The following is a 24,933-nucleotide window of genomic DNA, read 5'->3' on the forward strand; positions in this document are numbered from 1 at the left end:
TTGTAACCTTATCCTTACCTTACCTTGCTAATACTAATACTGATAATAATAAAGAAACCGTCCAAATAGTGTCAATTTTGAAATGTAAGACTACTACAAGTCAATTAGTGAATCAATAAAGAGGATTACGAGTAAGAGACTTCAGATATTAAACCGGCTCATATTTCTTGCTATCATATGATGACATTGATAGATGGTTGCTCGAAAAAAGGGTCGAATAATAGAAATTACATAAGGTGTACGTAAATCACTTGGAAATTGAATTGATAATGAATTATTAAAATTGATCCATTGTAAAAGTTATAATCACGCCTGTAAGAACAGTAATATTAGTAGGGTCGTCGTAGTTGAGGTACAAAAGTATTAAATGAGTAAGGCTGATTGATATTTTCCTCACTATCTCGTGCAAAATATCGCGGGATAATACGTTTTACAAGTGATATGACATCTTTTTCTTTTCTTTTTTTTTTTTGGCAAAGTTGATCTATGACAGCTTCAACTGTTATGGCTACCATTTCACAAATAAAGACAGTGTTTTAAATGCAAAAGATAAGGAAAGAGAAAATAGAAAAGACAAGTATGTGAAAACTCTGTATAGTTTATTAAGAAAAAAAAATGATATGGAAAAACGACAAGGGCTATTTATATATTTTCGCAAGGTAAGTGGTATGAATAAATAAATACTGGTATAATAAAGCATTATACATCAATATTGTTTCCGAATAATCCTGCTTATGTTAATATTAATTCACAGTGAATATTCCAGCTATTTCGTTTCTAAATATAAAGAAAATGGAACAAAACGTACTCTTAGTGACAAGTTCAATTTTTTTTATACATTAAACGGAAAAAAAAAGGAAATATGCATACATAAAAGAAATATAAAAATTAGAAAAGCGATGAATAAGTACACAATATCTTTAAAATATTGTACTTATCTTAGTTAATTTTAAAGAAAAATAATCTGATTGTAAAGGAGGAATAGTAATCATGATAGTTTCTCTGATAAGATATTAGTCAATAGTTTACATAATCACCACTACACCATATCCTATATTTCCTGTATTTTTTAAGTCAATTACTTGTTTTTATACTTCTTAAAGTCAATTTGGAGCAAAAAGATATTTTATTATACAAACAATAGTTAAAGAAGGCACAAGATTATTAAAAGACGCGTAAGAAAAGAAATATTTATTTTATTTTTATTTTCATTTTTATTTCATATAAAAAAGTGAATCCCCAATTCGTCAACAGTAATAATTACTGCAGTCCAAAGGTGGCCGCGTGGAGGCTAGGATTCGTTGCACCTTCTTTGTTCTTGTATTTTTATTTTTTACTAGGAGGTTAGAAAAACCCACAGCTAGACAATATGTAACGCCCTCTGAATCAACAAGATACCCTACAATGTCCTCCTAATTCAAGGAGGGCAAGATAGGGTGTCTTCCTCATCAAGAGCCCGGTACATAAGTGGTAACCATGAGAAAAAAGAATTTCCTCCTAGGGCAGGGAAGAAGAAGAAGAATAAAATAGTATTAATTTAATGACTTACCTATAGAAGAAATAGTAATAATAAGAAGAAAAAAGAAGAAAAAATAACTTTGAATATCTACTTTTTTATAAGAATAAGGAGGTCGTTGTTGTAAATTACAGTCACAATCATATGAAATCGATAAGAATATGTGTTACCCCACATTTAATACACACACACACACAGTTACATTATTTAATTTTCTTTCTTTCTTATAAAAAGTAACAATGTGTAGAATAGTAAAATGTTGTCAATTTTATATCTTCTTTATGACTATATGAAATGTTTATGTTAAAGAAAAGAAAAGTAAATAAAATAAATGTCTTTTTTTTTCACTTTTTTGTTTATATTCTCATAAACTTTCTTTTTCCTAATTAGGCAACTAATATGCATCTCATTTAGTCTCCCTTATGTTGTGCTTAAAATCATTCTTTTACCACATGCATTGTTTGCCAAAATGATTGTAAATATTAACGATTTTAGCTTCTTTGACGTATGCTATGAAAACCAGTTTAAGTATCTTTGATTTGCATTCACAGTAATCTTTCCTACATCCCTTTTAAATACGAAGACATGTTATAGATAATATATTCCTTGATCCGTATGTTTAATCAAGAAACATGACATTATAAGTCAGCACGTGATAATAAATTTTTAACGTACATTAAAATGAATCGGCTCTATTCCAATGATTACAATGACTGTAAAGAACTCTTATAAAGACTAAAAGGGAGACAAGAAGAATGATAGACAACATGTTACTATATACCAAATATAAAGGAGGAAATGTATTCCTTTTTTCAAATCTCTACTGTTGCTACATTTTAGCTCTGGAATATCTCCTTTTGTAATGAAGATAATAATGAGAATAATTAGTTCTGATGATACCTATTTTCCCTAAAAATATATATACATGTATATATACTCTATAGCAATAATGTTCGTATTACTACTGTCTTTTTATTAGAGCTATCTTTTCTGTATAATTTACGGCTTTTGAAATATAATTCTTAACCTCTTTTAGCCTTCAAGTTTGTAGGCATTGACAAATATATGACAATATACTACATAGAACAAGGGATTTATTAGGTAATTCATTTCAACTTTTTTTTTTTGATGAGGCAAAATATGAACTTTAAATATAAAATTGGATAAAGGAAAAGTTAAGATTATTCATTTTGTTTATACAATATCCAGATAAAGTTTCAGTAAAATAAAGGAGAAAAAAAAAGTTGAATATTGTCAGAAAAGAAATATCCTTGCATTTATTACTGTTACAGTGATAGAATTGTTATATTTGTCAATATCTTCTTTTTTGAAGTAATCGAGAACATTCTTCTTTACACTAGTTTATAGATAGATATTGATTGTTATTACAATATTCTTGGTAGAGCTTTTTTTTTATAGTCTTTGTTCCTAAGTAAGCCATAACATAATGTATAGTATTAGCTAGAGAAGCTTGATGTTAATCAATTAAAAGAGTCTGTATATTACGCTTACTTGTAATTAAGATCAAACATAACAACTATAGATTTGTATCTGTATAGGCATAAAATAAGGCTTTTTAGACACCCTATTTTTCTTCTATAGCTTAAGGGCCATAATGATACCAAGATACATAATATACATATCTACGGTAAATATATATAAATATAAGGGAGGTGTCATGAGCTGACTTATAATATCATGTTTCATGATTAAACATGCGGATCATAAATTTATTTAAGAAATTCTATCCTGAATCTCTCTTGATCGCTCCATCTAATAATATTAAAATCACTAACACTTCATTGTCAACAAAATACCTTATTCGGTCGTAACTATCACTTTTCTGATTCACATCTTATCCTCAGACCTCTTTAACAATTCTTATAAATACCCTATCAATTTAAATTCATTAAATAAAATCATTGACTTTAGAACTATTATTCGAACTTATTGATTTCTTTTGTCTTAATATTATTTTTTATTTTCTAATATTTTTTATTTGATATTTTAGAAGAAATATCACAGTATTAAACAAAAATAAGAGCTCAGGAAGAGGAAAATACTACGACAATTGTTTCTCAACTGCCGACAAATATTTGTTAATTGGCGACAATATCTATCGTACTGGCTGTACAGAGTAACATTGTTCATTATAGTTTAGTTTGGAAGTACAAGATAAGCTACTTTAATGAATGTATAACGTTGCATAAAATCATCGTTAGAACTGATATTATTCAGATTCAGAACATCACTTGAACAATTCTTTTCATTCAGTTATACTTCTTTGGATTAGTGACTTTACTTTTATATAAGCCTAATAGTGAGAAAACTTTAGTGTTTCTGTTATTTATTAATACAACTGGAAGATATTTTTGATGAAGAAATAATTGGAACATGTACTTACTGCATCACTAGTCTCTATTAATATGCAGCATATTGACTAATATTTTCGCAAATAATCATGGGTATTCTTGCGAGAGATTTAGTTTTGATAATTGACTATATATCATTAGTTTTTATTAAATTTTTAAACCTTGGTATAATAAAGGACGGCAATAATTTGCTTATTTGATCTAAAGGGCTCAATATAAAATATATCTTTTTTTTTAATAGTCTACTACTACCTAGTTTCAAAACATTTACGCTGATTCCAAGTTTCTTGCTTTGTCAATTTCAGGAGCGTATTTAATATTTTTATTTAAATGTCTAGAAAAAAGAAATATAGAATGGATTATAGTATTTATTAATATGAGCTTATTCATTCAAGTCATAAGAGTAACATTTAAGATGACAAGATATAATAGTGTTCAAGTCATTTGATCTTTTAACTTTGTTTTGCATAAAATTAAACTTTATCTGCTGGATCTGGCTTAAACCTTCTTTTATCACAGATACATCTTGTTACTGGTGGGTTCTATTAGACTTTAATGGTTTAGCTCTTATTCTTCTTGCTTCGTTTTTTTAAAAGCAAATAGCAATCACTATTTTCGTTTGTTCTTCTAATAACACAATTGTATGAAATGATCCTAATTTGTAGCTTGATAAATGACTTCTACAAATTTTACCATACATAAGATTCGAGGCGAGAGACTTCACCAATTTACAAAGCATTATTTTTATTTATTTATTTAGTGATATGCATGTTTTTTTTCAAATAGTGATTAAGCAGCGATTTTGAGATAGGAAACTTTTTAAATTTCTTAGTCGCGTTTTATATAATGTCGTCTTCAACAAAGAATTAAAAACCTTAATCAGTTAAACGTTTATATATTCTTCATATTTAGTAGCAATATCAATTTTTTCGACTACTATTCATCTTCGATTTTATTATGATGATATCTTTCAAGTGTTTATATAGCTTTTCTATAATTCTCTCTGCGTATTATATTATTGTTTGGAGAATAATATTATAGCGCAACATTTAAGTCAAGTGTCTTCTATTGAATTATAAACTTTTTATCTATGTTTATTGTAAAGGTTATTTTATCCATCTTCATAAAAAGAAATACTGCTCGTTATTTTGTAGATCAAAAAAAAAAAAAAGTAATGACAGCTAGCCTCCTTTTACAATCCCCAATAACTACTATCCACTAGCCCGAGAATGATATTTGCATTTGTCATCTTGTCTCCAAAATAAATTAAACATATCAATAGGTTTTACTTTTAGAAATTATTAATTTTTATTTAGGCGAAACAGATCGTAATTTTTGACATGAGCATCCGTCATTTATACGTGAAAGATTACATATTCTGCAAGCTCAGTTTTTGTTATGTTCCTTAAGTTTACCCAAATGCTCTTTTATTACTACTTCTGTAAGACTCTACAACTAGATCTCTATGATCAAAACTATCACCGACTAATCCAGTTCAGAAAAAAAAAAAAAAAAAAAAAAAAAAAAAAAAAAAAAACTCGAACAATAAATTAAATTTTGTCGGTAAGATAATCGAGACCTGTATATAAATCATTTTAACAAATCAAAATTATTAACACAATGATGACTGTTTATATAATTAGATCATTATCCCTTTGGTTTCCTATGCTGTTCTTCGTTGGTGTCTTGGATGGTTGCCTGGTGATTATTCAAATTACTGCACAAAGCATCCTACAGTGCTTTTGACAAAGTAGCATAATATCTACTGCCTTCAAATGCGTAAAAGCACGAGGATTCTCTCTTGTTTCTTGCAAATAAGCTTCTTACATGCCAACCGCGTACTTGTTTTAATACCTTCCCTTTAAGTTGTTCATTATTAATCAGTTATTTGTTAAATTTTTCACAAACTTGATTACCTCTTCCATCACAACAGAAAAAAAAAAAAAAGACCGCCTTCACTATCATAACTATTTGGTGGTCTAAAATTCCTTAATTAGCCCCCTTTCTCTCTCTCTCTCTCTTGATAATAATGCCATCACTACATTTTGTTCCTTTTAAACTTCTTTTTTCTTTTTTACCCTTGCTCCTATAAGGGAAGGGTTTCTTTAATATCTTTTTATCATTCATGACCTGTCCGGGCAATTTTAATATAGTTCATATTTTGTGCCCAATTTTAGGTATTTTTAAATTGTTTAAATGAAGTATATTTTTGCTGTCTTCGGAGCTGAACAAATACATGGAAATATTACACGTGATTGGTCAAATGAGCTACTTGGAGTTTCAGTAATCTTTTTATATCGCTCTTCTATTTTGTATATATTTTTATACACACATATTTTTTTTTTTCTTTATGAACAACATGAATGATGGACATACACCATCAGCGGCATCTCTTGGAATTAATACAAATTTTAGTGGAAGCTCGGTTTCTTCAGGTGGTTCACCACTAAATTCACCTTTAATATCACCTGGAGCAGGATCGCCTTCTTATGATAATCCTGTTTGGGATCAATTACATAGTCAATTCATACAACAAATGTCACTTCAACCACCTTCACGTTCTCAGTCTAATTCAACAAAACCAGGTGGTGGAAATACTTTTGTACATAAGTTATACAAGTAAAGAACTATAGATTAATTTTGATTTTTGATTTTTGATTTTTTTTTCCCCTTTCATATACTAAATATTATATATATATAGTATGGTTGTAGATAAGCAATATCAACATTTAATTGCTTGGACTTATACCGGCACTTCATTTATTGTTTGTAACATTACAGAATTCTCAAGGGATGTATTACCCAAACATTTTAAGCACAATAACTTTAGTAGCTTTGTGAGGCAGCTAAATATGTAAGTTTTAACTATGAATATATTATAGATGTATATGTATACATATTTATTGATGAATATTATAGGTATGGATTTCATAAAGTAAATAAATCACCCAGAGGACATCGAACTTTGGCAGAGAATCAGATTTGGGAATTTTCACATCCAAAGTTTTTGAGAAATAGACCTGATTTATTAGACGAAATTAAACGAAAAGCTTTAGAATCAGACTCTGTTCGAAGAGATAATACTGACATTACATCACACTTAACAATGATGCAAATGTCACAATCAGATATGATGCAACAAATTTCTCATTTACAGTCTAATTTAAGTCAAGTTATGAATGAGTTGTCAGAAACAAAGAAAAAACAACAATTACAACAACAAATGATTAAAGATATGATAGACTTTATGACAAAGCAATATGGATCTACATGTACGTGATATATGCAATATTCAGATAGGTTTTAATCCATATTTTATCTTTTTTTTTTTTTTTTTTAGTACCTTTACAAACTCTAGATATATTTGATTCTGATAAACAAGGTGCAGATAGGCCCCCACCGCCTATTTTTATCACTTCTGCTGATAATCAACATCATCAACAACAACAACAACACCAATTTTATTTAAATACTGCTAATCATCATCCTTCTCCAACAAGCTCATCGAATTCACCTTTATCCTCCCCTCAATTAGATCCTACAGACAATTTACCTCAACTTACTATACAAACTCAAAAACTTAAACGTACTTTCCTATCAACAGAAATCCCCTTCATTATCACCTTCCACCTATCAATCAGCTTTATCACAACCAGCTAGTCCTAGACAATACTTTTCATCAGAAGAAAATAATACTTCATTGTATAATCCGAAGAGCCCATTATTATCGCAAAATACATATATATGGTCCTCAATCATATAATAGTAATAATCAAAATGAACAGCAACCTTTTTAATTTATAATTAATAAAAAAAAAAATATAAATACATCTTGTATAATATATTTGTATATAAAATGTTGTGTCTTATTGTGACGTAAGATTTTTTTTTTTTAAAAAAATAAATATATTCTTGATAAACTTTTTTCTGTTTCTTAATTTTTTTTTTTTTTTTTTTTTTTTTAATATACACAAATACATAAATATAATTCAACTAGTACAACATGCTTCCACTCGCACTCTTACATACAGCAGCTGGTCACCCCATGCTTGTAGAACTAAAAAGTGGTGAGACCTTTAACGGCCACTTGGTTAACTGTGATAATTGGATGAATTTGACTTTACGTGAAGTGATTCAAACATCACCAGATGGTGACAAATTTTGGAGATTACCTGAATGCTATATTAGAGGCAATACTATAAAATATTTAAACGTTCCAGAAGAGATTGTTGATATGGTAAAAGAAGAAGAGAGCAAACAAAGACAAATGGCCAATAGAGGTGGACGTGGTGGTAGTGGAAGAGGACATTATAATAATAGAGGTGGTAATCGTGGACGTGGACAAAATCGTGGTGGCAGTGCTAACAGTGGACGTGTGGTAGTAGTAATAATAATAGTAGTAGCAACAACAATAAAACTAGCAGTAGTGGTAATATTGTCATTGGTGCTCGGGGTGGAAATCAACATTAATCAAATTAAATTACAACATTTGTATATCCTGTCAAAATAAAAGTAATCATAATGAAAAAAAAAAATACAATAATGAACATGTCATACATTTACACATGCACATTGACTACAAAAAAAATATTAAAAAAAAATAAATGTATTTATATTATTTATTATAAAAAGCTCTACGAAGGGCAGCAGCTGCCATGTCTAATGCAAATAAAGTTTCTTGAGAAAATAAGTTTGGTTTACTAACAAATCCGTGTAGGACTCCTACGACACGAGTTGTAGTAGCAGGGACACCAGCAGCCAACAATTTGCGACCATAATCTTCACCTTCATCTCTTACGACATCGGCTTCAGCAATAATGATTAAAGCTGGAGGTAAATCCTTCAAGTCTTCTACAGTAGCCTTACCAGGACAAGCAATAATATTTTCACGATCTGACTTTTCTGGTACATATTGATCCCAAAAGAATTTCATAAGATCACGCGTCAATGCATAATCATTACTGAATTCATAGTATGAACTTGTGTTGAATTCAGTATTAGTGACGGGATAAAATAACAATTGATGTTTAATCTTGTTCTCTAATTGGCGTTGCTTAGCAAGCACTATATATAATATATTAGTAATCCTTTTTTTTTTGGGAGGGGAGGGGAGAGGCGACTAAACATACATGTGATTGCTATGGCCAAGTTAGCGCCTGAGGAATCACCACCTACAGAGACAGAAGTAGGATCAATCTTCAAAAAGTTAACATTAGCAGGGTTTGTAGCCCAAGCCAAGACAGCATAACATTCTTCAACAGCAGTTGGGAAACGAGCTTCAGGACTAAGAGAATAATGAACAAAGATGACAGCGCAGTTTGCTTCTCCTGCAAGCTAAAAATGAATCCCTTATGTAATTAATAACATATATCTTTATGCATATCACTTCACTTTATATACCTTTGAACAAATATAAGCGTAAGAAGCCTTTTGGTCAACACACCAACCACCACCGTGCCTGTGTAACAAAATCAGCATGAATGAATATATTCGATATATACATATATATATATGTGTGTGTATGTGTGTATAATTTACTTACATGTAGATAATAGCTGGTAAGATTTTATCATGAGAACCACTAGGACGATAAACACGAATTTTGACTAAGCCAGAAGAGCTAATTACAGTCATATCTTCTAAATCAACATCAGGTCTAGAAATAGCCAATGGTACCTCGTTATCAGGTTTGGAACGAAGTGTTTCGATATTTATTGATGAAATATCAAATTTAGGAAGTGAATCAGCAAATTGTTTTGATTCTTTAGTTAATTTAATAAAACCGGCCATAATATGAATGTGTAAGAAAGAGAAGGAAAAAGAAGAAAAAAAAAATGAAACAAATATTTAATAAAAAAAAAAAAAAAAAAAAAGACGGGAAATTAATATCTAATAATATTGCGGTCTTATGTTGCCTGATAAACATAAAGATAAGAGACTTAAAAGAGAGAAGGCATATATTGCATGTAAATTATATGGATTTCCTCAGTTCTTATCCTCACATTTGACATGAAAAAAAAACTTAAAAAAAAAAGAAAAAAAAAGCTTGCTTTAATGCAAAATCATGTTACATATAAGTGACGGTTTTTTTTTAATATAGAATCAAGTAGACGGCGTGTGTGTTTATTTTTTCTTTTTCTTCTTCTATCTTTCATTTTCATATAAAACATATAATAATCCTTTATTGAACAAACCCGTTAATAACAGATTTTGCAATAATAAATACAATAGAAGCATTTTTACCTCTTTATTTTGTCAATGGGATTACAATTGACTGTATTACAATCTTCTCTGTTAGTTTTCCTTGTTTATATTCTTTAATTTTTTTTTTCAGAACTGTGGATTTAAATTGTAGTTACTTAACCTCATTTTCATGAACCTGCTATTTCTTTATTAACAATTGCATTTATTGAATTATCATCATTGTCTTATCAATCGCTAAATACAGTATGAACTCAGACTTTATTAATGATTTGCACTTTATTAAATGGGCTATTTTACCAACCATTAAGTTTATTGATTCATAGTGCTATTATTAAGATATTTAACGATTATATAGTCATATTTTATAGTAGATGATATATATATCATTTGCTTTTCTTTAAATTAACTTTTCTCTATTTCTCTTTTCTTTTCATTCTATTTAAGGCTATATGTAAAATGGAACAAGTGAAGCACTATCATTACGACAGAAGTAATAGCTTTTATCAATGCAATAAAAAGGGCATCTACATCATCTCTCTATGCACCTCCAATTTTTATTCCTTTGGATATTTGGAAGTTTCTGAGCTTCATAGCTATGGCAAACTTAGCGCTGATTGCTCCCAAGATAGTATGCAGCATTGCTCTGGTAGAGGGAGAAGTAACTATGACATGCGTGCCCCTCTCTGACCAACCTTCAGGCGGTTTCACATCAATGTCGAATCTTGATTCACCTATAAAAGTACAGTTCTCAAGAAAGCTCATATCCGTTTTACTCATTTCTTAAACTTATGATTCTTTCTATTCGCGAGTTTTAATTCAATATTTCTCACTTCAAAACGACAGGCTATTCTTTTGAAAGAAAAATTGCACTCATTATTCAAGACGACTTAAATGTTGGAAGTCTTTAGTGAGAAATTCGAAAATTTCTCAATCAAGAGTCGCAACTGCAGCACTTACTTCATGCTTAAGGATGCTCATTATAAAAGTTGATCAAGTGAATTTTACGCCCTTTTTGAAATTGACTTGCTTTCCTACTCACTTTGCTTGTTTTTTTTTCAAGAATATTCCAATATTTATCCCTCCGCCCACTTTTGTGCTGTCTGTCTGGCAATTACACCTGCTATTTTGAGAAATTTCGCAACGTTGTAAAGCTTCACTGAGTTATAATATAGAAAAAGAAGCTTCTGTTCACTGCTATAGTCATTATAAGACGGTTGCTACTTATTTACTGTTCCTACAAGATTTGTCATATCTTCCATTCAAGTATCTAGACCTTTAATAAGCGACTCTTGTTCTGGTCCCTGTGATTCGCAATAACCTCTAATGTTACTTAAGGTTTCCAGATGGTATGTGTTAACATCTTCTTCTACAACCATAGCATCATTTCCACTTTGGTCACATATTTTCCTTTGTCCGTCTTAGTAAAAAAAATAAAGGACAACAGTTTAAGTGTGGAAAGATTAACAAAAAATAAAAAAATCTGCCACTAATTCCTAGGCATCCTGTATTCTCTTTCATTCTTCAGTTAAATTTATAGCCATCATTCTTTTTGCTACATTATCTTAATTTGTTAACTATCTAAGAATCTTAACAAAGGATTTACGTTACATAATTAAGGGGTAAAAAAAAAATGGTACTACTTTTTCTTTCTTTAAATAACCTACCACGAGAAAATAGATACAAAAAAGGTTAAGTCTATTGAGCGTACTTTAATTTTATAAATAACAAAAAAATCGCTCATTTTTAGTAGTTACTGTGATGGTATGACATATATGTGTATATAGAAAAAAAATAAAAAAACAAGAAGAAAAAGAAAGGAAGAAAACAAAAAAGAAATATAGTTTGAGACCGTTTATTCAATGTAAAGAAAAATATAACAAAAAGAAGATGATTTTATGTCTACACAACTGCTTGTATTTATACTAATGAGTCCTGAATCAAAGACAACCTGAATCCTTCATCAAGCTTAGAACTGACACGATATCTTATTTAGTTGACATATTTAGATGATTAGATGTCAATAAATATTATATTATTTACAAGATGTTATATACAGTAAGATATGATGACCTTTATTATATGTTCAGGTTTATAGTTTATCCTGCATTATTTAATTCGTCGTTTATAATTTTACTTAGGCTTATGTCTGGAGCTTGTTCTATAACAGACCAGTCTAAAAAAAAAAAAGGAAATCCCTTTCTCTTTCATTAAAAATGATAACTATTACAAAAGGAGAAGCTGCATGCATCTTTTGTTGCCAAAAATATACCAAAGTTAATGTCGAAAAGTGTCTAGAAAGAATAGAGGAAATGGAGGAAGTGGAAATCTGCTATATTATCAATTCCCGTTGCCCTCTTCTCCAATGTACTAATCGCATATACGGAAAGCCAGGCAAGTACCGTTTGTACTGATCAAATAACGAAGAAGCAAGCAAAAATACATTTATTGGTAATCAGTGTTTGTGATTTACAGATAAAATACGATAAAATAGAAATAAAAAATTAAAAAAAAAAGAAGTAATACAAAAAAGGGACAAAGAAAGTATATTGAGACTTGTTAATAATGCTCTTATTGGAGATAAAAGTTAAGTTATATATCCATTAGTACAAAATAGAGGTTAATAATGTGAGAGTATTTATGTATTTTGTGAATAAAGATGATGAGTAATAATATAATAAATTCTATATGATAACGTAATTATGGAAGAGAATAACGGTTTAATTAGAATCATTATGTCTTTTGTATGTATACAGCTAATACACGTACTTTTAGTAAAATCAATTATTACGCGTATTTGCATTGTTCTTAGTTTAACTTATAAAGTTGTTTTATATAAATTCATATTCAGCAGAGAATTAATAAAAAAAAAGAAACATTTTTAGATGTAAGACTTTTTCATTTTTTATTTTTTTATACAAGAGTAAATATACTTAAAATATGCGTATAGACAGAATTAACATAAAGATGCATTATATATTCTATTATGATTATTTATCTTATTGAATTAAGTTACAAATCTTACAGCCATGACGATTAGCTCTACTTGGGTTTTTGCGTGAATTGAGAATGTGAAAAAACGCGAATTGACTTGCTAGATCAACGCAAATTGGCCAATTAAATTTACGTAAATTGAAATTCCAAAGTGCGCAAAAAGGTTTGAAACTTCCCTTTATGAAAGAGCATAGCCACATATTGCAAGCCAAATACATCGTCCGATCATGCTCACTCCCGACTGATGCACTACTCACCTGTCTCCTACCCTGTATTAACACCCTACGATCCAGTCAATGGCGTAAACTTAACAATACAGCTCTTGTTAAGGCCTTACCTGAGCCTCTTGATAGCCTGAACACCTCCACCCTTCGTTGACATTGCCATGATTTTCTTGCAAGGAACTTTCAACTTACTCTCCAGCAAAGGTACAGCAAATTAGTGTCCATCTGCCGTCCTTCTTTGTCCTTGGATCTCATCCTGTGGTTACCTATGCTCCCAATCGAACATAGTCGACTCATTAGATGGTGGCTGGGCTGGCTACCTGGTGGTATTTCTAAATCTTGTCAATGCGGATTACACAATCTAACAAAGAAACACAGCATCCATTGCCTACGCATCCATCCTCAATTATATATATTGCAAGACATGGATGACACCATCTCGTGTCTTCTCACTTGACTTCCCTCTAGACTACCCAAGCCACTTCATACACAGGCCTACTGGCAAATACATTGGATTGTCATCCAAAAATTCCTCTAATAAAGTTAACATGATGCAGTATGGTGCTCCCTACAATGCTTTAGTCCTGCCTACTCTGTCTTTAGACTCCCCTTTTCTTCTCTGGCTTAGTCAGCATGTATAGACTTCCCTCCCCTTCTTCCTATTTTTTATCCTTTTTCCTTCAGCCCATGAAGGTTTTTTTTCCCTATATGCATTTTTGAACTGGTTCGGGCAATTTTAGTATATAAAATGCTTGTGCTCATTTGGATTTTTATTCAATAAAACTCAACTTTAAAAAATAAAAGTTTTAAAATCGCGCAAATTGGTACCACGAGCACTGTATCATGTATTTGATCGTCTTTTCATTTATTTATTTATAGGAGTCAGCATTTCTTTCTTTTTTTTTTTTTTTTTTTTTTTTTTTCTATTATTATTTTTTTTTTTCAACATATTCTCCATTTATGAATATAACAGCAACTACCAAAATTACCTTCAATTCAATCTATGCTTGAAGGTATTACTATCAGCAATGGTAATACTATATCTTATAAATACATATTATGCTTATTTAACATTTTCTTTTATTGAAAAAAAAAAAAAAAGAAAAGAAAAAGAAAAAGAAAAAGAAAAAGAAAAAGAAAAAGAAAAAGAAAAAGAAAAAGAAAAAGAAAAAGAAAAAGAAAAAGAAAATAAGGGACAGTCTTCCTTAACTATGAATAATCATCGTCGTCACGCTTCGGAATATAGTATATCATTAAACCACTTTTTACCAAAGCCACTTGAACCAAAAATAGATGATTTAACAAGTAATAAAACCTCAACAACTAGGAATAACTTTTATCATAGTCGTTCGTATTCAGATTATACTCATCCTTATCCTGTTAGTATTAATAATAATACTTCTCATACAAACCATAGACGCGCCTACTCGACAAGTACTATAAATTTTCATCAAATACAACAGAACCCACCTTCTCTCTCTTTATCTCATTCTTCTTCATCATCTTCATCCTCTTCTTTTTCTTTTGATGAATCTCATAAATTAATGCATCAGGTATCTGATAGCAAAAGCAAATTAAATCACTCTACTTCAACATATAAAGCGAAATTAATAACACCAAAGCAGCATAATAAATACATTTGCTCCTATTGTACTAAAGGATTTTCGCGACCATCTTCATTACGTATTCATATCTATTCACATACAGGCGAAAGACCTTTTGAATGTATTGAGGAAGGTTGTAATCGTAAGTTTAGTGTACAAAGTAATATGAGACGGCATCTACGTGTCCATCGATTAGGAAAATCACTTAAACGAAATGGTGGATGTATTTCCCCAGCTGATCGAGCACAACTAATCAATAAACCTCTAGCTGCAAATCAATGGATATAACTAGAATGAACCACTGGATGAGTGATATGGCAATAATATCATCATCATCAGTAGCAGAAGCAGCAGCAGCAATATCATCAAAGTCTGTTTAACTAAACAGTAAAATAATATATAACGCATATACATATATATATATACACACACACACACGCTTTTATTTTATTTTTTTAAACTTTTCCGTGATATTTTCGAATAATAATTTTTGTAGTTCAACATACATATTTGTAAAATACAACATATGAATATCATTAGCCATGATGTGCCATTCACAAATGATAATTTAAGCCAGGAAGAAAATGCCTATAAAAAAGTATTGTTACTCAAATATATACATGTATTATATTATTAAAACTTTTTTGTTTGTTTGTTTGTTTGTACCTGGAGTATAAATGCCCAACAGCATGAAAGCAAAAAGAAACAAGAACTGCTATAGTCATCCATATATTCTAAATATATTCTTAATAAAAATGGATTGTAAAATAGATCTGTTATAAAAATGAGAATGCAATAGTGAAATGTGGTTATTGCTGCAAATGCCTATTATATACATTTATAATTGTTTTAATATTTTTGTGAAACAATTTTATAAATTATTACTGTAGATTGAGCTTCTTCAATTGGATAGTTTAAATATTTCAAGTTAATAATATAAATAGCAAGAGTTAAAATAGCTATTAAGATAGACTGTGTAATTATCATGACCCAAGTGATTTTAGTTAAGATAGGTTGATTTGGATCTCTTGGTTGTCTTTTCATCAATCCAACTTCCTTTGGCTCTACACCTAATGCCATGGCAGGTGGAATATCTGCTATAATATTGGCATACAAGATCATCATAACTGTTAAAGGCATCTCCAAGTTAACAATAGCACATATTAACATCAGAAATATTTCTGCTCCATTACAGCTCAAAAGATAAATAATAAATTTAAGTATATTATCGAATGCATGACGTCCTTCCTCTACTGCACTCACAATAGTAGTAAAATCATCATCGAGTAAAACAATATCAGCTGCCTGTTTAGTGATATCTGTACCCACTTTACCCATAGCAATACCTACATCTGCGCATTTGATTGCTGGTGCATCTACACTCATACAAAGAGAGAGAGAGAAATTACATATACATTTTATGGGTTCCATATGAATATATATATGTATATACATATGTATATATATTTATACCATTCACACCATCACCTGTCATAGCTACTAGTTCTCCACGTTGCTGTAAGGCCTTTACTATTTTTAATTTATTGTCAGGACTTACTCGTGCAAATACACAAGGAAATGGATCAAGCTCTAAAATAGCATCGTCTGAAAGAAAATCGAGTTCCTGACCTAGAATTGCAATGTTCTTTAAACAATAATAGCAGTCAATATAAAGAAAGGATATATGTGAAGGGAGGAGGGGGGGAGTAGAAAGTTAATATATTCTTAATAAAAAAAATAAAAAATAAACAACCTTATTTGATTGATCAGGATGAAAAATACCCAGTTGAGTTGCAATAGCTATGGCAGTTTTAATATGATCACCTGTAATCATCATAACTCTTATTCCTGCCTCCTGGAATCGTTGGATTGTCTCTTGAACACCCTTCTTTGGTGGATCAATGGTACCAATTAAACCTACAAATGTTAAGCCTGTCTCAGAGTATTCAGGATGACTACCATCTGGATTTATGGTTAATTTCTTATACCCAAGGCCCAATACACGTAGTCCCTGACCCGCCATTCTTGAACTTTCCTTAGCAATCCTTGTATTCATGGAGGATACATCATTTAAAATCAATAACTCTTCTTGAGGTCCAATATAGTGTGAGCATTTTCTCACTAGTTCTTCAGGTGCACCTTTGCAAAGCAAAATCATTTCATTTTTGTTTAAATAAACAACACTCATAAGTTTACGTTCTGAATCAAATGCATATTCATGAATACGACTGTATCCTTGCTGGTCCCAATAATCCTTCCCTATCCCTACCTTTTGTGAGCATGCGACAAGGGCAATTTCGGTAGGATCTCCATAGCTTTCCATACCTGATTTTCCTTATCAAACATGAGTGAAGCATTATTACAGAGAGCAATTATCATGATAGCTTTCTTAAAATTGAAAGTCAAATTTTCTATATTTTGTGTATCAAGCATTGTTGTATTATATCTTAAATTGATTCTGACTCCTCCTCATCATCATCTTTTAGAAGATTATTCGTTTGGGAGTTTTCTTTATTAAAGCTTTCACACAAGTTGCCTGTGATTTAATAGAATCATCTTCTTCTCGGTAGCAAGAAGAGAGTAAAATATGTCCTTCATTAAATGATGTAGGGTTCGTAAACTGGTAGTGTAATCCATCACCTGTCCATAACTTGTATGTCCCCGTTTTCCCTTCAGTCAATGTACCAGTCTAGCATAAATAAATTAAAACAGAATAGTTTTATTTATACATGAATATACATATATATATATACGTATATACCTTATCAGAACAAATAACTGTTATACTTCCTAATGCTTCTACTGCAGATAATTTTCGAACAATACAATTACTATAATAATATGGTCAAGTTTAGTTTTTTTTTTCTTTTTATGTAATAATAAACTCTTACTTTTCAGCCATTCTACGTACACCAATAGCCATTGTGACGGTAGTTACTGCTACTAGGCCTTCAGGGATAACAGACACAGCCAAACTATACATTACAAAAAGGTTTCCACAAGTATAATTCATTGTGAGTATAATAGTTATATATGTATATATGTAGTCGTTTGTACCTTAACCCAACATTTAGCATTTGATTAACATCTTTTTTTCCATACTAAACCAATAATAACAACTAATATACATAAAACAATTGCCAGGAAAACTAAATATTTTCCTAGCTTATCCAATTTCTTTTGAATTGGCGTTTTCATTTTATGTTTGAAACCTTGTTGAATAGCTGTACTAATTTTACCAATCTAAGCCAATATTAACAACTTAAAAAAAAAATTAAATAATTTTTACCTCTGTATTTTCGCCAATACGTACGACAATACCGACTGCACGTCCACGAGTTACTGTAGTTGACATGAATACATTTCCTTTACATTCATTAATAGAGATGCATCTTGTCTTTTTTTTTTATTTTATTTTATTTTATTTTATTTTATTTTATTTTGTAAAAATACAATATTTATTAATACTATTCGTAGGTATATATATATATATAATAAAAGACTTACCTTGATTTTAATGGGATTTACATCTTTTTCAACAGGTAAGCTTTCGCCTGTCAAGACACTTTCAACGACATGAAGCTGTGAAACATTGATTAAACGAAGATCTGCAGGTACAACATCTCCTTCTTCTATTATAACAATATCTCCTGGAACCAGATCATCTGAAGAGATTGTCTTTTGTTTTCCATCACGAATAACACAAGCCTTTATTATGTTTTCATAGTGTTAAAAATAAAATAAAATAAAATAAATAAATAATATATGTAATACTTACTTTTGGAACAGACAAATCCATTAGGGTATTCAGCGTCTTACTTGCTTTCCATTCTTGACTAAACCCAATCAAGGTATTCAAAACAATAACGGCGAGAAGGACAGACATACTATGAAAGTCCTTCTGAGCAGCTTCAATAACAGCAGCCATAATTAAAATCAAGATCATAAAATCAGTCAATTGATAAAATAACATCTTCAACATATTTTGTTGAATAGGTGATGGTAACATATTATAACCATAATATGTATGCAAAAAGGAAATTTTGTCACTTGCTAAACCAACGCAATTTACGCTTTGTGGATACATTTTAATGAGTTTATCAATAGAACGGTCAAAGTAAAGAGCCTGTGGTGGTAATAAAGAGGAGGAGACTAAAGATGGAATTGAATGATATGATCTAGGCATACCTAACTGCTGTTGTGAATGACTACCACCATCTTCAAGTAACTCCCTCATAGCCTCTTGTTCACCTCGCCTTACCAAATCACGCCAATCATCATGACCACCATACAAATGCGGGAAGAGGATCTGGAAGAGACGAATCATGACCACGGCAGCCCTCTTTTGTATATCTGTTGAATAACTTTGACAACGATAATGTATCTTTAAACAATTGCGTAGTTCGTGAGCTGAAACACGATGAATGGCTTCACGAAATTCAACTACGTGTTCCATAAAGTCACCTATCAAAAAGAAGGCTAAATCGGCGCCCAATGTAGTCCCCTTTCGGATAAAGCCAGAGTGAATGGTGGTATGTCCTGCATTGATAAGGAGAGCCTTCATGAGACGTTCCATTAGGTCTGGGTTGAGATGATGGTGATGTCGTTTGATACGTGTCTGCATAAGGTAGTCGAGGTTCTCTAGAATTTCGACAAGTGTCATTTTAGAGATATTGAAGAGATCATGTATATAAAGCTCTATTTGATGTTCAACTGAGGATTTTCCATCTATCTCTATTTGTTCCTCATCTGTCATTATTGATAATCTGTTTATTCGTTTTAAATACAAGAATGAGAAAAGAAAAGAAAAGAAAAAAAGGGGATTTATTATGTATGATTATATAAATACAATTTCTCTATAAACATACAATATATGTACAATTATGCAATAAAGATATTAAAAATAAAGGGTTATCACATTCTTATCCCATAAAGAATCTCGGTGCTAATCGAAGAACCATCACTAAGCCATCAGATGTACTACTTACAATTGCTTCTACAGGTTCCGAGAGTCCCTTTTCTTTATCAATGATCCAATCAAACCTAAGCCTAACCACCATATCATATTCACGTACTAATTAGTTTGAGTCAAAAGTGATGGTAAATCATTCTCCTGTACAAAATTTAAAAGGGGTGTTCCAATGGTCTTATTGACGGTCTAATGACACTAATTCAGTTGCTAACTTGGAAGCATAAAACAATATTAAGAGCCTCCGCAAATCTATTCAAGATCAGACAAAACCGGCGTTCCTGATTCAAAATAATTTGATGATTCTTTCTATTCCAAACCTTTTCTAGGGATAACGAAATATCCTCTTGACGGTTGTTCCAGGCCCCCGCCAATTGAAGTGAACCATCAGGATGACAAATAAAGATTTCATCTACTGAGTTTACTCGTGCTTTGTGATCCAAACTATCACTATCGTACAGAAAATTACAACCAATAATGACGTCATGACAGTAGTGAACGATAGTTTCGATCTTAATATAGGAACCGTCCTTCTTTAAAAAACGATAGCAAACCATGGAAGACATTTTTCATTGTAGACATTAACTAAATGAACCTTACGAAGACTATTGTGGTCACCAGGGTGAAAGAGTTCATAGGCTTCTCTGCCGATTACATCTTCAGGCTCCCAACCAGTGTAATCCGTGATGCTTTCTGAGACATAAACTACTCTTGCTTCTTGTGTATTGTCAAAGATTGTAATCCAATCGTTTGCCATTAGCAGATTATAATATGTATATATGTATATGATATATATTGAAAAAATATATATTTATTTATATGGCAAATGTAAATTTAAAAAGAAAAAAAAAAAATAAAAATAAAAAGTCAAATTTATAATGAATTATTTAGTTGTTTAGTTGAGTTGATGAATTAACATTAACAATGTTAATGTACATTTTTTAAAAAAGAAATGGAATGGAGAAAAAAAAAAGGTTATTATTTTATTTTATTTTATTTTCTGGAGTTGAACTTCAAATCTTTTGCTATTTAATCAAGTTGATGTAAGGGCCACTGATAGTTTTCATGTTCCAATCGTTCAACACCATATCTTTTTACAAATTCATCCAATTTTTTAGGTCCACGTGTTCCGTATGGATAGGGTTCAGGCTTTATCTTTTGCTCTTCAATTTGATGTAAAAGAGGTGTAAAGATTCGCCATGCTGCTTTAAGTTCGTCGTCACGTACAAATGTTGAATGATCTCCACGCATAACGTCTAATATCATATTTTCATAAGCTTCAGGTATATTCAAGTTTTTATAACGATTCTTGTATGTCAAATCAAGTTCAGTGATCATAGTATCATAGGAAAATCCAGGTACCTTGTTGTTAAATTTCATATACATGGCCTCCCAGGTTGGACTCTGAAGACAAGTTCGTTACGAGGGACATCATTAAACAAACTTCCAGGTAATTTTTAAACTGAATACGAATTTCTGCTTTACCGCTGTCCATTGCTTTACCCGCTTTAAGGATAAAAGGGACATTATCCCAACGTTCGTTATCGATCCAGAGGACCATGGTAGCAAAAGTGGCTGTGAGACTATCGTCGGGGACAGACTCGTCTTCTCGATAACCGGGCACTTTACCGTTACTTACATATTGACCTAATAAAGTGTCTTCAAGTTTAACAGGTTTTACACATCGTAAGACTTTTACTTTTTCATCACGAATGGCTTCTGCATCTCGTGCAATAGGACGTTCCATAGCAACCATACAAAACAATTGTAACAAGTCTATATACATATATAATTTCGTTAAATTAGTTTAGGAAGAGGGGTTTTTTTCTCTTTTCTCTTCTTTTCTTTTTTTTTTATGTATGCATTTATTATTTATTATTATTATTATTACTTACGATTTTGCATAACATCACGAATAATGCCATATTCATCAAAATAACCACCACGACCTTCAGTACTAATGGCTTCTTTCATTGTAATCTGTACAGAATCAATATGAGAAGCATTCCAAAGAGAGCTAAAGATACGATTTGCAAAACGAACATACATCAAGTTCTTGCCAATTCTTTCCCCAAATAATGATCAATACGATATACTTGTTCTGGTTCATAAAGTTTTCCAATTTCAGTAGAAAGGGAATTTGAAGACTCCAAATCTTTACCAAATGGTTTTTCAACAACCAAGGACGTTATTGCATCCTTATTTGATGATACAAACTTTCTAAGCCAGTAGCACTGCGACAAAGACACCAGGTGGCAAGGCCATATAAAAGATACGATTTCTCTGTTCCTTCTTCATCTCTGCTTTCTCCTCTAAATCCGTCACAAACTTGTCCAAGTTCTTAAAGGAGTCATCTTCATCATATTGACCTGACACATAATGACAGATATCCAAAAATTGACTAATATTTTCATTACCTTCGTGCTCATCGTTTTTCAAAGAGGTACTAATGCGTTCATGAAATTCTTTACGACTCATTTTAGTACGTGCATATCCGACAATATGAAGCTTTTCAGGCATAAAGTGGGTATTGAAGAGAGCATAAAGAGCTGGAAATGTCTTCTTTTCGCTAAATCACCTGAGGCCCCTAATAGATGATCGTAACACCACCTTTCATACGCTCATCAATGCCTTGTTTGATTTTCTGTATAGATGAATTAACCATTGTATATTCAGAGAAGAATTAGAATATAGAAAAGAAAAATAAAATAAAATAAACTGATAGATTTAGTTTTTTTTTCTTTTTCTTTTGCTTTATGTTTAGTAACTTATATAAATCTTATATCATACTTCAACAACCGTCCAATAAAATAGTGAAAAATGCGGGAAAAAAAAGGCATCACGATTACATAATATAACTTTCTTTTTGTTAATCTCCTTTTTTTTTTATTTATGAACAAAGTCTGTATATGGAGGGGGGATGGGATTTTTATCATAAAGTCTTCAAGCTTCTAAAAGGCTTAATAAAACAGCCTCTGTTTCCGCAACCTAAAAAAAAAAAATCAAAAACCCATGAGCATAAAAACATAATGCCTTTTACTATAATTTTTATTTTATTTTTTTTACCTCTAATGCTTGTTTCACTTCCAAATGACGTCTAGCTGATTGAATCCAGTCTTGGGCTAATCTTTTGGCCAGCCAGTCAATTGATTCATTTCTCGCGTAGCATAATCCAAATTATCCCTCTTCAAATAATAATTTGTACGTGCCAAAATCGATTCTATATCATCCCCTTCTACCAAGCCTTCCTTCTTAAACATCAAAAAGGACATGACCCAACTGATAATATGTGATCCAAATCCGCCATCTTCAGGCACAAGCGCTACTCGACGAATTTCATTAGAAACAATTTCAAAACGATGAAAGAGTTCACTTATGGTGTTAACACCTTCCTTGGCGATAGAATCAGGAACAACACTTAAAACGGTCTGAATAAGAGCATCTTCCTTTGTATTATGGTTTAAAGCTTGTAATTCATCATTAAAAGATTGCTGATGAGGTGATTGCTCCAGTATATTCCAAAGAGCATCTAAGGCGACATGAATGACGTGGCGTTGACGTGATGCATCCAATTGTTGAGCATTTTGAAGAGCATATTTTTCTAGTGCCTTGAATCGTTTATCAATCACGTCCAGCTTAGCCAGTCGACCTGCTCTTTCTTGCTCAACCAATAACTTGACCTCTTTAACAAATCGGCGTTGTAATTCCTCACTTTGTTGCTTAAGAGCCTCTTGTCGATTGCGCTCTAACTGCTTCTGTTGGGCTCTAAATCAGCCGCCAACTGTTGAGCAAAAGAAGTTTCCATTTCTGCACGTGTCTGTTCAAATGCGTTCTTCAATTGAGCTTCACGGGCTACAATCTTGGCAGCTGATTCTATCTGAGTCAGTTCAAGGTCTTGTTTGGCTTGTATATGAAATCGCTCAAGTGACCCTTCGAGCTTATCGCCTTGAGAACGAAGAGATTGAAGAGATTGAAGGATTGCAGTTTGGTCGTTATTGAGAGTTTGAATTCGATCATTCAATTTCTCGAGTGCCTCTTCAGCATCTCGAATAATAGTGCGACCTAATCCAGAAAGGCCTGTCTCATTCAAAATAGTAGCAAGTTCGGTCACAAGTTGAGAAAGTTCACGAACATATGGATTATCTGATGCAACTTGTTTGACAATAATAGGTTCAGGCTTCTCGATAGCTACATTCACAATAGCAGGTTGAGCCGCTTTATCTGTTGATAGTTGAAGTGTACTATTTGTAGTTGGCTTAGGAGTGACAGGAACCGAGATTGATACATCTTGTTCTTTTTTTGTAAATGTCTGAATTTTGTTGTTATCAGGTAATTTAGGACCTGTTAGGGTTTGGTAAGCTTCAGCTGCGTAATCCATTGCATCCTGAGATGATTGCTGAATCTTTGTACTGTATGATTTGGCTTGTTCCTTTAAGTTGGTTGCTTTTTGAAGAAAAGTATCGTTGTTGTTTTGAAGATCTTCCAGGAATCGTAATGTCTGTTCTCCGCCAGGTACATAATGTCTGAAATGTTTATGGAAAGCTGGTTCATGTAAAGCATAATACGCTGCTCCTCCATAAGAGGCTCCTAAAACAAATGTTAAACCGAGAAACTTTGTAAATAGAGATCTAGAAGGCTTTTTTGGTTCCTCTGCCAATGTGCTTTCACAATGCTAATGACAGGAAAAAATAAAAAAAAATTAATAATAACGATCATGGAGGAAATGGTATGCTTTTTTTTTTTTTTCACCTTAAATACCTTAACTCCAAGACGTTGATTATGACTGATTTTTAACCCCGAACGAACAGCTCCATTATTATATAACTTGGATGCTCTCAACATGTCGTAATTTTATAATAAATAAATAAGTTACTATTTATTTATTAGTTAATAGCTTTATAGAATAAGATCTTCATTATCTTCATTTACCACTTTTCAATACTACTAATTATATAATAAAATCAAAAAAAAACAGAGGGGCTATTTACTTTTTTTTTTTTTTTTTTCCAAGGGAAAAATAAATAAATTAGAGGATTTGATCTGAAAGCGATTG

General features: G+C 31.4%; 13 protein-coding genes across 13 annotated transcripts; 6 read left to right on the forward strand and 7 right to left on the reverse strand.

Moving 5' to 3' along the window:
- The first annotated feature begins 6,149 nt into the window (after positions 1-6,149).
- BX663DRAFT_522228 (HSF-type DNA-binding-domain-containing protein) lies at positions 6,150-7,803 on the forward strand. The gene is given in 6 exon segments (XM_051529351.1): positions 6,150-6,507; positions 6,590-6,742; positions 6,808-7,160; positions 7,229-7,474; positions 7,530-7,635; positions 7,655-7,803. 6 exon segments carry the CDS (start codon positions 6,239-6,241, stop codon positions 7,683-7,685), a joined length of 1,158 nt encoding a protein of 385 aa, XP_051379060.1. The 5' UTR covers positions 6,150-6,238; the 3' UTR covers positions 7,686-7,803.
- Positions 7,804-7,851: 48 nt separating this feature from the next.
- BX663DRAFT_564136 (uncharacterized protein) lies at positions 7,852-8,303 on the forward strand (the record flags this gene model as incomplete). Its single annotated transcript, XM_051532035.1, has 2 exons — positions 7,852-8,266; positions 8,292-8,303. The coding sequence occupies exons 1-2, from the start codon at positions 7,892-7,894 to the stop codon at positions 8,301-8,303; spliced, it is 387 nt and encodes a 128-aa protein (XP_051379061.1). The 5' UTR covers positions 7,852-7,891.
- A 200-nt stretch (positions 8,304-8,503) lies between these two features.
- On the reverse strand, positions 8,504-9,678 carry BX663DRAFT_489433 (alpha/beta hydrolase fold-domain-containing protein; the record flags this gene model as incomplete). Its single annotated transcript, XM_051524894.1, has 4 exons — positions 8,504-8,952; positions 9,018-9,222; positions 9,289-9,346; positions 9,431-9,678. The coding sequence occupies 4 exons, from the start codon at positions 9,676-9,678 to the stop codon at positions 8,504-8,506; spliced, it is 960 nt and encodes a 319-aa protein (XP_051379062.1).
- Positions 9,679-10,477: 799 nt separating this feature from the next.
- On the reverse strand, positions 10,478-11,288 carry BX663DRAFT_579109 (uncharacterized protein). Its single transcript, XM_051532183.1, has one exon. It carries the CDS (start codon positions 10,867-10,869, stop codon positions 10,630-10,632), a length of 240 nt encoding a protein of 79 aa, XP_051379063.1. The 5' UTR covers positions 10,870-11,288; the 3' UTR covers positions 10,478-10,629.
- A 63-nt stretch (positions 11,289-11,351) lies between these two features.
- On the reverse strand, positions 11,352-11,510 carry BX663DRAFT_441825 (uncharacterized protein; the record flags this gene model as incomplete). Its single annotated transcript, XM_051523480.1, has 1 exon — positions 11,352-11,510. A coding segment is annotated over one exon (159 nt), but the record flags the coding sequence as incomplete, so codon positions are not given.
- A 656-nt stretch (positions 11,511-12,166) lies between these two features.
- Positions 12,167-12,625, forward strand: BX663DRAFT_522233 (uncharacterized protein). The gene is made up of 2 exons (XM_051529352.1): positions 12,167-12,247; positions 12,331-12,625. Exons 1-2 carry the CDS (start codon positions 12,172-12,174, stop codon positions 12,501-12,503), a joined length of 249 nt encoding a protein of 82 aa, XP_051379065.1. The 5' UTR covers positions 12,167-12,171; the 3' UTR covers positions 12,504-12,625.
- Positions 12,626-13,263: 638 nt separating this feature from the next.
- On the forward strand, positions 13,264-13,461 carry BX663DRAFT_441829 (uncharacterized protein; the record flags this gene model as incomplete). Its single annotated transcript, XM_051523482.1, has 1 exon — positions 13,264-13,461. One exon carries the CDS (start codon positions 13,264-13,266, stop codon positions 13,459-13,461), a length of 198 nt encoding a protein of 65 aa, XP_051379066.1.
- A 39-nt stretch (positions 13,462-13,500) lies between these two features.
- BX663DRAFT_441828 (uncharacterized protein) lies at positions 13,501-13,764 on the forward strand (the record flags this gene model as incomplete). The annotated part of the gene is made up of 1 exon (XM_051523481.1): positions 13,501-13,764. A coding segment is annotated over one exon (264 nt), but the record flags the coding sequence as incomplete, so codon positions are not given.
- A 91-nt stretch (positions 13,765-13,855) lies between these two features.
- BX663DRAFT_532974 (uncharacterized protein) lies at positions 13,856-15,199 on the forward strand (the record flags this gene model as incomplete). Its single annotated transcript, XM_051530493.1, has 3 exons — positions 13,856-13,942; positions 14,281-14,338; positions 14,493-15,199. 3 exons carry the CDS (start codon positions 13,856-13,858, stop codon positions 15,197-15,199), a joined length of 852 nt encoding a protein of 283 aa, XP_051379068.1.
- Positions 15,200-15,716: 517 nt separating this feature from the next.
- On the reverse strand, positions 15,717-19,774 carry BX663DRAFT_522238 (uncharacterized protein). Its single transcript, XM_051529353.1, is given in 12 exon segments — positions 15,717-16,287; positions 16,385-16,556; positions 16,665-17,226; positions 17,256-17,299; positions 17,439-17,600; positions 17,673-17,742; positions 17,803-17,886; positions 17,969-17,999; positions 18,019-18,154; positions 18,201-18,308; positions 18,419-18,619; positions 18,690-19,774. The coding sequence occupies 12 exon segments, from the start codon at positions 19,665-19,667 to the stop codon at positions 15,761-15,763; spliced, it is 3,075 nt and encodes a 1,024-aa protein (XP_051379069.1). The 5' UTR covers positions 19,668-19,774; the 3' UTR covers positions 15,717-15,760.
- Positions 19,619-20,764, reverse strand: BX663DRAFT_522239 (uncharacterized protein). Its single transcript, XM_051529354.1, has 3 exons — positions 20,461-20,764; positions 20,096-20,413; positions 19,619-20,069 (listed from the first exon to the last, which is right to left on the reverse strand). Exons 1-3 carry the CDS (start codon positions 20,635-20,637, stop codon positions 19,986-19,988), a joined length of 579 nt encoding a protein of 192 aa, XP_051379070.1. The 5' UTR covers positions 20,638-20,764; the 3' UTR covers positions 19,619-19,985.
- Positions 20,765-20,797: 33 nt separating this feature from the next.
- BX663DRAFT_522240 (uncharacterized protein) lies at positions 20,798-22,676 on the reverse strand. The gene is made up of 6 exons (XM_051529355.1): positions 22,486-22,676; positions 22,130-22,442; positions 21,977-22,035; positions 21,776-21,935; positions 21,344-21,656; positions 20,798-21,282 (listed from the first exon to the last, which is right to left on the reverse strand). Exons 1-6 carry the CDS (start codon positions 22,543-22,545, stop codon positions 20,910-20,912), a joined length of 1,278 nt encoding a protein of 425 aa, XP_051379071.1. The 5' UTR covers positions 22,546-22,676; the 3' UTR covers positions 20,798-20,909.
- A 74-nt stretch (positions 22,677-22,750) lies between these two features.
- Positions 22,751-24,886, reverse strand: BX663DRAFT_564141 (mitochondrial inner membrane protein Mitofilin). Its single transcript, XM_051532036.1, has 6 exons — positions 24,810-24,886; positions 24,630-24,752; positions 23,631-24,552; positions 23,086-23,562; positions 22,947-23,002; positions 22,751-22,868 (listed from the first exon to the last, which is right to left on the reverse strand). The coding sequence occupies exons 2-6, from the start codon at positions 24,720-24,722 to the stop codon at positions 22,824-22,826; spliced, it is 1,593 nt and encodes a 530-aa protein (XP_051379072.1). The 5' UTR covers positions 24,723-24,752; positions 24,810-24,886; the 3' UTR covers positions 22,751-22,823.
- Between the last annotated feature and the right edge of the window lie 47 nt (positions 24,887-24,933).

This window comes from Cokeromyces recurvatus, assembly GCF_025118155.1.
Source record: "Cokeromyces recurvatus strain NRRL 2243 chromosome Unknown BX663scaffold_33, whole genome shotgun sequence".
In the NCBI taxonomy this organism is placed as follows: Eukaryota; Fungi; Mucoromycota; class Mucoromycetes; order Mucorales; family Mucoraceae; genus Cokeromyces; species Cokeromyces recurvatus.

Coding starts and splice junctions, on each gene's coding strand:
- BX663DRAFT_522238 (XM_051529353.1), bottom strand. CDS start 19,667: ATGACAGATGAGGAACAAATAGAGATAGATGGAAAATCCTCAGTTGAA. Junction 18,620..18,689: donor TGGATTTGTCTGTTCCAAAA/GTAAGTATTACA, acceptor AACATAATAAAG/GCTTGTGTTATTCGTGATGG. Junction 18,309..18,418: donor TAAATCCCATTAAAATCAAG/GTAAGTCTTTTA, acceptor TAAAAAAAAAAG/ACAAGATGCATCTCTATTAA.
- BX663DRAFT_522233 (XM_051529352.1), top strand. CDS start 12,172: ATGTTCAGGTTTATAGTTTATCCTGCATTATTTAATTCGTCGTTTATA. Junction 12,248..12,330: donor TAGGCTTATGTCTGGAGCTT/GTTCTATAACAG, acceptor CAAAAGGAGAAG/CTGCATGCATCTTTTGTTGC.
- BX663DRAFT_522228 (XM_051529351.1), top strand. CDS start 6,239: ATGAACAACATGAATGATGGACATACACCATCAGCGGCATCTCTTGGA. Junction 6,743..6,807: donor TTTGTGAGGCAGCTAAATAT/GTAAGTTTTAAC, acceptor TGAATATTATAG/GTATGGATTTCATAAAGTAA. Junction 7,475..7,529: donor ACAAACTCAAAAACTTAAAC/GTACTTTCCTAT, acceptor CCTATCAATCAG/CTTTATCACAACCAGCTAGT.
- BX663DRAFT_522239 (XM_051529354.1), bottom strand. CDS start 20,637: ATGGCAAACGATTGGATTACAATCTTTGACAATACACAAGAAGCAAGA. Junction 20,414..20,460: donor GTAAGGTTCATTTAGTTAAT/GTCTACAATGAA, acceptor CGTTTTTTAAAG/AAGGACGGTTCCTATATTAA. Junction 20,070..20,095: donor ATATTGTTTTATGCTTCCAA/GTTAGCAACTGA, acceptor TAGTGTCATTAG/ACCGTCAATAAGACCATTGG.
- BX663DRAFT_579109 (XM_051532183.1), bottom strand. CDS start 10,869: ATGAGTAAAACGGATATGAGCTTTCTTGAGAACTGTACTTTTATAGGT.
- BX663DRAFT_564141 (XM_051532036.1), bottom strand. CDS start 24,722: ATGTTGAGAGCATCCAAGTTATATAATAATGGAGCTGTTCGTTCGGGG. Junction 24,553..24,629: donor TTGGAGTTAAGGTATTTAAG/GTGAAAAAAAAA, acceptor TCCTGTCATTAG/CATTGTGAAAGCACATTGGC. Junction 23,563..23,630: donor TTTAGAGCCCAACAGAAGCA/GTTAGAGCGCAA, acceptor GATTTGTTAAAG/AGGTCAAGTTATTGGTTGAG.
- BX663DRAFT_522240 (XM_051529355.1), bottom strand. CDS start 22,545: ATGGTTAATTCATCTATACAGAAAATCAAACAAGGCATTGATGAGCGT. Junction 22,443..22,485: donor ATGAGCGTATGAAAGGTGGT/GTTACGATCATC, acceptor TTTAGCGAAAAG/AAGACATTTCCAGCTCTTTA. Junction 21,936..21,976: donor AACTTTATGAACCAGAACAA/GTATATCGTATT, acceptor AGAATTGGCAAG/AACTTGATGTATGTTCGTTT.